This window comes from Lissotriton vulgaris, chromosome 9 (assembly GCF_964263255.1).
Source record: "Lissotriton vulgaris chromosome 9, aLisVul1.2, whole genome shotgun sequence".
NCBI classification, from domain to species: Eukaryota; Metazoa; Chordata; class Amphibia; order Caudata; family Salamandridae; genus Lissotriton; species Lissotriton vulgaris.
Window position 1 is genome coordinate 157,179,295 of NC_141697.1, and position 13,524 is coordinate 157,192,818.

Genomic DNA, 13,524 nt, shown 5'->3' on the forward strand with positions numbered 1-13,524 from the left:
CTGACTTAAGGGCTTCAATCCCAGCCCAAGTTTGTGAGGATCATTTTTCCGCTTTATATCAGGAGGATTGCCCTGATGACGGATTGCCTCCTGTGGGTCAGAATGAAAAATTGTCATTGAATGGGAAGAGGTTAGAGATGCAATTGTATCCTTACCAAAGGGTAACAATTTAGAAGCCAAAGGGATCCCTTGTGGCTTGTTTAAGACACGTGTAGATCTCTGGGCCCCACTTTTAACTCTGTTTTATTACCGTCATTAGTACTTCTATCCCGGAGTCTTATCGACCTACAGTTATTGTTCATGTTTATAAAAAGGAAAGTAGAAGCAATCTTTCCTGTTATAGGCCCATTAGCTTAATAGAATAGAGGTAAACGTTATAGGCAAAGTTATACTGAACAGGTTTACGGAGTGGTCTAAGGCACAGAATATATTATCAGACATTCAGTATGGCTTTCATGAGGGGAGGGGTACTGTTTAGCAGAACCTTAATCGCCATCTTATTATTAATAAATATGATGGGCCAAAGAAGGGTTCTCTACATCTCATCTTCATGGATCTCAGCTCTGCGTTTGATTTGGTTAACGGAGAGAAATTCTGGGCAGAGCTGATATCCATGGGGGTGGATGGTTGTCTGGTTAATTTCCTTAGCGATCTCCATTGCGGTCTGACAGCTTCAGTTTGCTATGGTGGCAATAGCGAATGTACTAAGCATTTTGCACTCGGTTAGGGGCACCAGTAGGGCTGGATTTTGCCCCCCTTTCTTTTTATTTTGTATGTTAATTGCCTTGAAAAAGTGTATTCCGATATCAACCTTTGGCAGCAAAATTTGGGGTTATGTTAATATCCATCCTCTCGGGATTGCAGAGAATACATTTCTCAGAGGGTTTTTGGGTGTGGGTCAATAGACTCCCACAGAAATTCTTCACGATGAGCTGGGTCTGCCGTACATAGATTATATACGGTTGCTCCCTCCCTTGCTTTGGTGTAATGTCTGGTTAAAGGAGGTGTTCGGTTTGAACAGATTAATTATATTAGATTGCATGAAACTGGATCGTGTATCTAAAATTTCCTGGCTGGTATATATATTCAAGAGCATTTCATGCACCTTGGCAGACAGGAATTATACTTCAATCCTGCCAGCATCACCAAACATGATATTGCGTGGCTCAAGGAGACTAATCTCCTTAGATCGACAGTGGAGAGGGAAGTAAAATCCTTGACCAAGCCCCTAGTTTGTTTAATTATATTATATGTTCTTGCTTTTTATCATGGAGGTTTTTATGTTTTGCTATACTATTGTTTCTTTATACTTGTATGATTTTATTGATAAAATCGAATAACGTTTATGATGATGATGATGACTGGCAATATCCTTATAACATGGCAGAGGGTGCTTTATTCCACATGTAGCATCCTCTGAGGGGGAAAAAACAATTATGCTGATCCCCCTAAAGATTTGAACAGATTTTTGTAAACATTTTCACACAAGCTCATAAAAGTCACAAGACCCTGTATTAAAGATACTGTTTTATTCTCTAGCCTATAGCAAAACAGTTTTTCAAAAATGAAGGTTATCCCTTGTTTTTAGTCTCAATAAGCAAGAGAATTCCCAGATTTTTCATTCCATACAGCCCATTTAAAATATGCTGATTTGAGGACATTTTGTAAGCATTTGCTTTGTTTTAAGGGTCATATTGCCAGCGAATTATTTCAGAGAAAATATTGTATCATTGACTCCATTTTTAGTTGATAACCCTGTCATAATTTATGTTATGTTGTATTGTAGTCCGACTTATGCGATGATGATTTGGATTTTGAGAATAATACCAAAAAGAGCATTACAAAGGAAACCTTGACATCTGGAAAACAACCTGCTGGTGTCAAAAGACAAAAAAGCAGTCATCATTTGAAACGAAAGGTAAACCTAATGTTGGTGTCCTGTAGTTTTTTTGCAGTGCTGTATAGTTTGTCTTGTATTCTCTCCAACTCAACTTCAAAAATATTATTTTCGTGATTTTTGTGATTTATTATTACTCGTACCTAGACCCAACGGCCCTCATTTATCTGCATCACAAACGTTCTGACTATTCTCGCCTTAGTGCCTTTGATTCGTCTCCTTTTACCCACCTCCCCAAGGCCAGCTCAGCCTGACCTACTCTAAAGCTCACTCTGTCTTCTTGGCTACTTACTACCTCTGAATGGCTCTGAGTGCAACTGTGATAAATTGGATTGTTGTTCGAGGGCGTGAAACTCAAGCAACAGCCACAATCCTTGGCTGGTGAACAACAAAAAGTCACTAAATTCGGACAGTGGTAGCTGAACTAGTGCACCCAGACCAAGCTGGGTTCATGCCAGGTCATTTTACCAGAGACTTAACCTGAGGTGGCTGCATTACCATTTGGCTGCATTACCATTTGGCTGCAAAGGCGGCTTCGAATGAAAACCATTGCCCCTCTCGTTGCTAACAAGGCCTTTGACTCTGTAGACTGGCCCTATCTCTTTGGGGATCTTGGCCAAGATGGCCTTTGGCCCGAAATATATTAAATTGGTTAAACTGCTATATGACAGATCGAAGGCCTGGGAGAGGTGAATGGCCACACTTGTGGAGGTATGTCGGACTAGTGTTATGTAGTGCCTTGAACGTGTGCGCAAGGAGCTTGCATTGTGCTCATTTGTGAATGTGGAGCAGTGGAGCTCCTTCAGGTGGCCCTAAATATTCATAGTCCGATTTAGTTCCAAAAACTAACCTTTTGCTGCCTCAGCAAAGACTTGTTTCTAAGTCACTCTGATATTGTATTGTATTGTAATTGCATTTATATAGTGCTTACTACCCCTGACAAGGCGTCGAAGTGCTTTTTCGGCAGGTAGCACGCTACTCCGGGACCCATAGGGGATTAGTGTTCAATTAGTATAGTGAAACGTGCAAGTACTTTTTAAGTGGTGGATAGGTTAGTGAGTTATTTGGAATGATAGCAGAAGGATAGAGGAGGAAAAAAGGTTTGTATTTATATAGCGCTTGTTACCCCCTGATGGGGTGTTAAAACATGCTGTTCAGGAAGCCCATAAAGGATTAGTGGTGATTTAATATGTTGAAATATGAAAGTAATTTCAGTGGTGGATATTAGTCAGTTATTTGGAGTGAGAATGATAGCTTAGGGATAAAAAGGGAAAGAAAGGTTTGCATTCATGTAGCACTTGTTACCCCTGATGGTTGTTAAAGCACTTTTTTGGCGAGTAGCAAGACACTCCGGAACTCATAAAGGATTAGTATTGAAAATTAGTATAGTAAAATATGAAGTAATTTGAGTAGTGGATATGTTATTCAGTTATTTGGGTAGGGAAGAGTAGGTGGAGGGATAGTGAAGGGAAAGAGGTTTGTATTTATTTAGTGCTTGCTACCCCTGATGGGGTTTTGAAGCGCAAGTAGCACGCTACTCTGGAACCCATCAGGATTAGTGTTGAATTAGTATGGTGAAACTTGAAAGTAATTTTAGTGGAGGATATGTTAGTCAGTTATTTGGATTGAGAAGGGTTGGGGAGGGGTAAAAAAGAGGGAAGAGTTTAGAAAGGTCTGTTTTTGGGGATCAGTATAGTAAAAGAGGTGTACGATGATGCAAGGAGGGGTAGAGTAGGAGAGAGTCTAGAAAGGGTTTTTTTGGGGATCATAGTAGTGGTATGGGGTTTGGGGTTAAATGAGAGAGTGGATGTAGAGGATATATTGAGCGAAGTATAGGCTGAGTAATAGGGAAGTGCGTTGGAAATGCTAAATTAGAAGGAAGTGATAAATACGTAGATCTATAAGTACATTGAAAGTATATAGATGCATAATGGAGGTATGTATATTGGGCAGCATTTCTGGCCCTGGACCCGACCAGTCTTGAACAGGCTCAAAAAGGCAACTGCCCTTGCCTCTCTGCCCTAAACAGGCTCAAACAGGCAACTGCCCTTGTCCTCTCTACCCTTAACAGGCTCAGTCAACTGCCCTTGTCCTCTCCGCCCTTAGCTGAGACGCCCTAAGTCTGGCCTTTTATAGCCCTAGTAATCAGGTGACCCCTTCAACCAATGGGAACCCTAGCCCTAACACTATCCAATCACAACACTAGCGCTAAAATATAGAACCAATAGGAGACCAGGCCCTTACAGCCCATCTTAGCCCTAGTCCAAGCACCCAATCAGTTCAAAAAGCCTGATCTCTACGTCCAGTAAAGGCCCTAGCCCTACCAGTAGTCCCACCCTAGTCCCAACAACCAATCACACAGGAAACCCTAGTCCCTACTTCCAATAGAAATCCTAACCCTAGCCCCAACCCTACATTGATTGAATCACAGACCCAGAAACCAGTCAGAACACTCAAATAACTAACCAATGAGGACACTAACCCTAATCCAATAGAAACATCAGATACAATCACCAATCAGTGTACACATGTAACAAACAATATCAGACCATATAAGGTCCCAGCGACCTCAGACAAGGTTTGCTGGCCAGGGAGTTGGAAGCTGCTTTTCCTGTTCAGAATCTCCTAGGAGACAGAGAGTCTCACTCCACACTTTGGACTCCTGCAGGTAAAGGCCTCACTAACTTGAAATCTAACAATACTGTTTGAGTAAAACTTTACTCCCTCTACTGGCCAAAAAACGAAGTGCACAGTCCCTAGTAAATACAGTTTAAACAGCTCACAGAAGCACCCTCTGATGTAGAATATCCCTGTTGCTTGGGGGGGAGGGGGCAGGGGGGCTGATTTCACTGGCTTGTGAACACAAAATGGTGGCTGGGGGTGCACTGTTTTAACATACAGGTCTTAGCACAGAGCAAAGGAGAAATTTGGAGGGAAAACTGAAATTCATCAGCAATGAGAGGGAAAAACTACAGAGTTTGGACTGCAAATCCCACAATGTAACACGTTAAATTGAAGCAGTCATGGGCAGGAAAAAACACAAGTTTAAAAACAGAAAACAGGTGATAAAATATCCAATCACAGGCAGGCGAAAACTACAATTTTTAAACTGTAACAACCACAGGCAAAGACGAAAATCAGAGAAAGAGAAAATCGTTTTTTTTAAAAACTTTTATTTTGGGGAAGAGACAGCACCTAGTCTACCTCCTTACCACTTCCTGGACTCTGCTCACTGCAATCTGGGGCACAGGGAGGCTGCAACTCACAAGATGGAGGAGAATGATTTGGGGTGCACCCAGCAAGGTCTTAAGGGGCCTAGTCTAGTGTAAGGGGATGGCTCAGAGTTGCCTGTTAGTTGAATAGCCAATCCCTAGTCCTGGGTCTGCTGGCCTGGGGAGGGGGCTGGGGGGCTGGGGAGCTGCTTTTCCTGTTCAGAATCTCCTAGGAGACAGACGGGCTCAATCCACACTTTGGACTTCTGCCGGTAAAGGCCTCACTAACTTGAAATCTAACAATACTGTTCGAATAAAACTTTACTCTCGCTACTGACCAAAAAACTAAGTGCACAGTCCCTAGTAAACACAGTTTAAACATCTCACAGAAGCACCCTCTGATCTAGAATATCCCTGTTGCTTGGGGGAGGAGGGGCAGGGGGGCTGATTCCACTGGCTTTTGAACACAAAATGGTGGCTGGAGGTGCACTGTTTTAACATACAGGTCTTAGCACAGAGCAAAGGAGAAAATTGGAGGGAAAACTGAAAGTAATTTTTGTTTCTATTTCAGAGATAACATCTAGTATTTAACAACAAAAATACCAAATCCTTTCATTTAGTGACACTTTTACAATGCTGGCTATTTAGCAAATGTATCTGGCCATTGATCACATATATACAGAGTGCATATTCCAGTATTCCTATTACAGAATATTTTGACCATCTGGATGTAAGGGATCCTCTTGGTTCTTTGCAGAAGAACACATTTATTGAGGCAATGATAAAAACTCAGCTGGAGATGCTGCTTCCTTTATGCCACCTTCAGATGACCCCTTCACTTCTGCAAATTAAGTCTAATTTCCGTGCTAGGTCTCAAACAGTAGTGTGGTGGTTCTAAAAGCCTCAAGACGTCATGGATATAGATAGTACCACTTGTCCATATCACACTGTGTAGGATACAACTTCGTCTTGTGTCCCAGGGGAGCCCGGAATTTAACTCTTAGTCTGTCAGACGTTTTATCTCTTGGAAAGCGCCTGTAGGCCTTCTTATTTGTGGGCACCCTGTTTTCTGAAACTCCAAGTTAGTATCACCATGACTGGGGAATGGGTATGGGCCTACTGATGATGACTCTTATTTGGCATCTTTCATATGTCAGTCTACTGAACATTCTGGAGTTGAAACAGTGTTTTAAACCCTCAAGTCCTTTCGGCCATCCTCAGAAGGTGAACACCCCTCATCCTTGCAGACAATTTGATGGTAATGTTCTACAGAATAGTGCAGCCATCCCATGTCATAATGCCATTGGTCTTTGGGATTAGACTGTGGAACAGGGACTTTGACTGATCGGAATAGACTTTCAGGGTCCTACAACACACAACTAGATTGTGTTGTCCCACGTGGCAATCTGGGCCCCTCCCAATTGACCTGCTGTTGATTCTGGAACTTAGTCACCTGGGCCCTGAAACATTTGCCTACAGTTATGTATGATTTTCAAAAACAACTTTGAAATCTTGCAAGAAGCTAAAAGGCCATATACAAGGTTACAGTATAAAAGCAAGTGCTTACTGCATTGAACATTATCTTATATTGCAAATCTTATACAGCTTTCTTCAAGACCAAACTGTGCTTTGTAAGAATCCTTCTCAAAGCCCTACAGAATTAGCACGGAGACGGCGATTATCACACTTTAAAAAAAAAAAAACTTTGTCTAATTCAAAAAGGACTGTGTAATGCTGGTGATGCCTCCGGTTCTGTCTAGGCAGGGCAAAGGTAGCCATTCGGGTCTGGTGAACCCACCTTGCAGACAGGCCCCCCAAATGTCTGTTGCTCATTGGGCGATCAGTGTTGCAATATATATGGTCCCCCTTCTCAGAAAGACATATACATGCAGCGAGAGCCCAAGCCTTATTTGGTGGTTTTAGATGTTTCTTCCAACATTATATATGCAAAGCAGTGAAGTGGTCTGCTGCATACCTGTTTGTACACACTCTAACTATGGATAAGAGCACTGCGTTCTGATATCCACCTTAGCAAAGTAACACATTTCTAAAAAGGCTGCCAGACTTTGGTGCATACTAGTCTTCTCGCAACTCTGGTAGGAATGTGATTGGTCATACAGCAGGTTCAAATTACTCGCCTGTTGACTTTTTCTTATTTTTGGTCCTTGGTTACTCATCCTGTGGAGAGTAAAGTCTCTCAGTACTAAAGTCACTTTGATGAGCAACTTGCACTTTACTATTAAGGAATGCTGTCTGATTTGTCTTATGTGCACTTGTTCATCAGGAAGAAGTTGGATAAATGTCACATATTCCTAAATTATCCTGTGTGATGTTTCTTCTTTTTGTAGCTTGCAGCACAGCAGTTCTTCGATGTTGAAGCTGAACTCTCCTCAGAAGGTGCTGATGAAGTGTCATCTGATGAAATGATTGATTCAGCTGATGAGGGACATTCCTCACTGGTGGAGTTTCTTAATGACAATACGGAGCTCTCACAGGCTTTAAATGGTAAATGTATTTAGAATATTATATCTAACCAGAAGGTGTGAGGAGGGTCCGAGGGAATTTAAAGACCTGCCAAGGTTGTAGTCCCCTGAAACATAAGATGTACAATACACAGAAACCTAGGGGCCTAGTCAAGGGTTTATGATATAATCTCAAATATACTAACTTCCAAGCCTCACTAGTGCCGGACAGAATGTCCTAAAAAGTCTAGTCTATAGCGGAGAACCAATGCATTAGACCACTCGAGACAGTAGGTGAAACCCAGGAGCCAGAGATGGATTCCCATCAAAGTCTTGTAAGCGATCTTATCTTATGTGGGCCCACAAGCAGCTATTTGGTAAAACTGCTATTTTGCGCTGTTCTTGGTTTTAATCAGGAAGAGGCTTACAGTTATTAAAGTGTCTTGCTGTTTACTCTCTATCATTTTTATCTTCATTTCACCACATTATTTCTTTTCGCACTGCACCGCTTCCCACTAAGTGATCTCATGCCTGGTCCACAAACGATTCGTGGGTTGATCCCAGTCCTGCAAGGTGGGTTAAAGGTAGTCTTAATCACCTGGAGACACCCCATCCCTACCTTTTGGATGACCACATGATAGTATCATAAGATCGCTTACAAGACTTTGATGGGAATCCATCTCTGGCTCCTGGGTTTCACCTACTGTCTCGAGTGGTCTAATGCATGGGTTCTCCGCTATAGACTAGACTTTTTAGGACATTCTGTCCGGCACTAGTGAGGCTTGGAAGTTAGTATATTTGAGATTATCTCATAAACCCTTGACTAGACCCCTAAATGTATTTAGAATGCAGCCACCAGTCTTAAGCCCGAATTAGAACATTGATTGAAATTATGAAAAATTCTTTTGAATCTATTACTTAATCAATTATCCATGTCTGATAGGATCATCTCTGATATTTATTTTCGTAATTACTTATTGTCGATGCAGGTAAAAAAAAAAGTCTGTAAAAATGGTCAATTAAGTGCATGTTGTCACTATTTACAGAGCAGCCCTTGCACCAAGTGCTGCGGTGGGTACTACTTTCTCCAATTTTATTATTGTTGTTTTATTGGCGTTAGAAACTAAGCACATACAAGACAACAAGTTATTACATTATCTTCATGTTAAAACAATATTTAGGTGTTGGCAGAAATAAACAACCTCGGTCAATACTTTACACCGGACAGTACATTTAACACTTCTCCCTATGCATCTCTTGCAACCCCACAGCCACTTAAGCAAGAATAAAAAGAAGATTCAGAATTGTGTCACTGACAAACAAGAACCATTCTGAAGTTACTTGTGCAGCCCACCTGGTGTCCTTTACTTATCTCCATCTCCACCAATGTGTACCATTTTTCTTAAGCACATCAACAGAAGTAGTCACTGAACCAGCTTAGTAAATTAGAGATAATCACTTAAAGTACCTGAGATTATCTGCATGAAACGTTGACATATTATTTACTAAAATTGAATACACAAGGTCATAGTTTAGTTTTCCCATCACCCACTGTGACCAGTCTCCTGGTGTTAGAAGTGTGGTCTTCTACTACCCCCACACTCCTCTCTTTAAACCTCTGTTCGAGACATATGAGCTGCAGATTCTACACTTTGCATTACATCGCCACCTGGTGTTGGGCTCGGATGATTGCATGTTGTCGTCGTCTTGGACAAAGTCTTTGTAGTCACAGGATAGGTGACTCCTCCCTTGGACGGTAGTGCGCATGGGCATCGGCTCCATCCTTAGTTCATTTTTTTCCGCCACTGGGTTCGGATGCAACTTTTCTGCTCCGGTTCGAAAATCTACTTTTCGAAGACTTCGACGCGCAAAACTTTCTAAAAACAAACTCTAACATCAAAATACATAGACTCGACTTCATCACTTCGATTCTGGTTGTTGATGCGGGCCGTTGGGCCTACCTACGTGGTTAGGCCTACACCTCATGTAGAGGGTTTTGTGGAGCAAAATTTCCACACAGCGACCATCACGAGGTGTGTAACTTGTGTTTATCACCCAAACACTACGAGTCGAGCTTTACAGCATGTGCGTACTTTCGATCCAAGAAGACCATTCGAGATCGGAGGGCCCGTTGACGCGACATGCAGCTCCGGAACCAGTGGATATCTTTGATGAAGAACCATGTGTTCCCGAGGAAGATTCCGATGATCTCCAGATCATATCTGAGGCAAACTACTCCGATGACTCCATACCATCAGGTCAACGTGTGAGTACGACTGCCCCTACCCCAGCCCCAACACCTAAACCGAAGGTAAAGGTCAAAACTCCTCCTTCGGGGCCCAGTCGCGACCGAAACATTGCTTCCAAGCCCCGCCATCAAGCCTGGCTCCAAAGAAAATATTAAAGCCTTCCGGTAGCTCCATACCGAGCAAACTACACGTGCCGATACCACTAGCTCCCTCGGCACCGAAACCGAAATAAGTCCCTGTTCGAAAAAGACACAGAAACCGTCGACTCCTAAAGACCACACGGCACCGAAACCAATGAAGCCTGCTTCCACCCCAAAATCTTCAGTGCCGAAATTTACAAAGCCTGCTTCCGAAGCCTCCAAGCCCTCAAACCAGGTCTTGACTCCGAAAACAATACCTTCGGTTCCGAAAAGTATGCCAAAAGACTTTACAACACCTCCTAAGTCTAAAGACAAGCAGAAACCAGCCCCGGAGACGAAAGAATCGGCGCCAAAAGCGATTTCTCAAGAAGAAGAGCTTTTTAGGGCTGATCCTTTACAAAAAAGGATCTACATAGATCCAGAAACAGGACATGTTTCCACTATGCCACATAGGAAGAGGAAGATAGACACATCACCTTCAACTCCAGTGCCTGTTAAGAAGAAGGATTCTGCAACATCACCTATGCACTCTTCTTCTTCTGTACTTCCTCCTTTACCTTCTATTCCTTTTAACACCTCACCTCAAATTTCACCTGCTCGTTCACCACAACATTCTCCACCTCAATCTTCACTTCCACAAACACCTCCTCAGAATGAAGATGAGTATAACATAGGGAATGGGGGAGACCCAGACGAGCCCTTTCCATACCCAACTGATATACCAGACTGGGAATATCCAAACACACAATATGTACCAGATATACCTGACCCACATACATATCCATCCAAACTATCTCATCCTGAAGATAATATTGGGTTTGGACATTTATCATAATGTAACAATGCACTCAGATGAAGCAGAGGAATATTTTTTGCTAGACACTTTTGAGCAATCACAAAAAACTGTTCAAATATTACCCATGATTAAAGGGGTTATTAAGCATGCCCCAGAAGTGTTTAAAGATCCTGTACGAGCTAGGATCATAAACCCAAGAATAGAGAAAAAGTACAGGTCCGTTCCTGCGGATCCTGCTTACATTAAAGGTCAGCTACCCTTAGATTCCCTCGTCGTGTCAAGCGCTAGAAAGAGAGCAAATTCACAGACATCAGATGAGGCACCATCTCCTGATAAGGAATAAAAAATAGATGCTTCAGGCAAAAGAATAGCTGCACAAGCTAGCAACACATGGCGTATAGCTAACACACAAGACCTCCTCGCAAGATACGAAAGGGTTCATTATGACCAGTTAGAAACCCTTTTACAGCATCTACCTGACCAATATAAGACACAGGCAAGTGACCTTTTACAAGAGGATAAGCTTATTTCAAATGCCTCAATCAAGTGCGCTCTTGATGTAGCACACACTGCGTCTAGAGCAATAAACACTAGCGTCCTCCTTAGAAGACATGTATTTCAGGGTTTAAGCAAGAGGTGCAAACAACCATCTTAAATCAACCATTCAACCAACAACAATTGTTTGGTCCAGAGGTGGACGTAGCACTTGAGTAAATGAAAAAAGATACTGATACTGCAAAATCTATGGGAACTTTGCAGTCCACTGTACCAAGAGGCTCCTTTCGTCGCTCCTTTTATAGAGGAGGCTCCAAACAAACTGGAGCAGACAATTAACCTTCCTTTAAAAAAAATACACAAACATCCTCCAATAGAGGATATTTTAGAGGAGGTTACAGAGAGAATAACAATAAATAAAGAGGTCGAAGTAATAACAACAATCGATCCTCTTCCACCACTAAACAGTGACTTCCTTCAGCTCTCCCAACAGCATACCACTCCTGTAGGGGGGAGATTAACACAGTTCCTACCTGTCTGGAATTCCAAAACAACAGACAAGTGGGTAAGACAAATTATCCAATTTGGTTACTGCCTAGAGCTTAAAGCTACCCCTCCACATATACCACCCAGACAGCGCCCAATGTCCACAAAACATCTAACGCTGCTTCACAAGAAGTTCTCTCATTGCTGTAAAAAGATGCAATAGAGCTAGTTCCGTAAAAACATCTTGGAACAGGGGTCTACTCACTTTATTTCCTAATACCCAAAAAGGACGGAACACTAAGACCAATTCTAGACCGAAGGCCTCTCAATCTGTATATACAATCAGATCATTTTCACATGATCACTTTACAACAAATTCTCCCATTGTTGCAAAAAGGCGATTTCCTAACCACACTAGACCTCAAGGACGCCTACCTCCACATTCCCATACATCCTTCTCACAGGAAGTATCTCAGATTCGGACTACAAGGACAACACTATCAGTTCAAAGTCCTTCAATTCGGGGTCACAACTGCACCACGAGTGTTTGCAAAGTGCCTAGCAGTAGTAGCAGCACATCTCAGAAGACAACATATCCACGTCTTTCCGTACTTAGACGATTGGCTCATAAAAGCCAAGTCATTCAATCAGTGTGTCCAACACACATCTCAAACAATTCAAACACTGCACCACTTGGGGTTTACAATCAACTACACCAAGTCACATCTCCAGCCCTCTCATGCACATCAATATCTAGGGGCTACCATAAACACCAATATAGCTCTAGCTTATCCCAGTCAAGCCAGGATACAAAGCATTTAAGCCTTAGTCACAAAGTTTCAGAAGCAACACTCTCTCCCAGCCAGAGTGTTCATGCAACTAATAGGCATGATGACATCTTGCATTTTTATTGTACCAGATGCAAGACTGCAAGTGCGCCCATTGCAGGAATGTCTAGCACATCAGTGGAATCCGGCACAAGGACAACTAACAGACCTGGTGTTGGTAGACAGCCACACACATCGCTCTCTGCAGTGGTGGCACACCAAAAACTTGTCCAGAGGGCGGCCATTCCTGGAGCCAGTTCCACAGATAGTACTGACAACAGACGCATCCCTGACAATAATGGGGAGCACATTTGCTCCACCACACAACTCATGGAAAATGGACCAATGAACAAAAGTTGCTTCACATCAATCACCTAGAGTTGCTGGCAATTTTTCTAGCACTAAAGTCCTTTCAAGTGCAAATACGGAACAAAGCTGTCTTAATCCGGACGGACAACATGACAGCCATGTACTACATACAAAAACAAGGAGGCACACATTCCCTGCAGCTGTCACAGCTCGCACAAAACATTTGGAGATGGGCCATTCCACAAAAGATATATTTGCTTGTAGAACACCTTCCAGGAGTTCACAATCAGATAGCTGATGTGTTAAGTCGACAGACACAACAGATTCACAAATGGGAACTACATCTGCAAGTTCTCTAACCATTCTTTTACAAGTGGGGTGATCCAGACATAAAAACGCGAAATGTCCAACCTTCGCCGCCAGGTTTCCACACTCATTGTCCAAGGGCAATGCGATATGGATGAACTGGTCTGGCAGATTTGCGTACGCTTTTCCGCCAACCCCACTAATACCACTAGTGGTACGCAAGCTCAGACAAGAGTCTCTCAAAATGATCCTGGTAGCTCCCACATGGGCACGCCAACCGTGGTTCACCACACTGCTAGAACTTTTTCTAGTTCCACACCAAAAACTGTCTGACACCATCCATGC

General features: G+C 42.6%; 1 protein-coding gene across 2 annotated transcripts in view; it reads left to right on the forward strand.

Annotated features, from left to right (window-relative positions):
* Positions 1 to 13,524, forward strand: part of FANCM (FA complementation group M) — an 861,212-nt gene that overhangs the window by 747,290 nt on the left and 100,398 nt on the right. For both annotated transcript variants that reach the window (XM_086937264.1, XM_086937265.1), the window contains 2 exons: positions 1,787 to 1,918; positions 7,458 to 7,614. In XM_086937264.1, the coding sequence (XP_086793390.1) occupies positions 1,787 to 1,918; positions 7,458 to 7,614 (289 nt within the window). The remainder of the gene's footprint in view (positions 1 to 1,786; positions 1,919 to 7,457; positions 7,615 to 13,524) is intronic.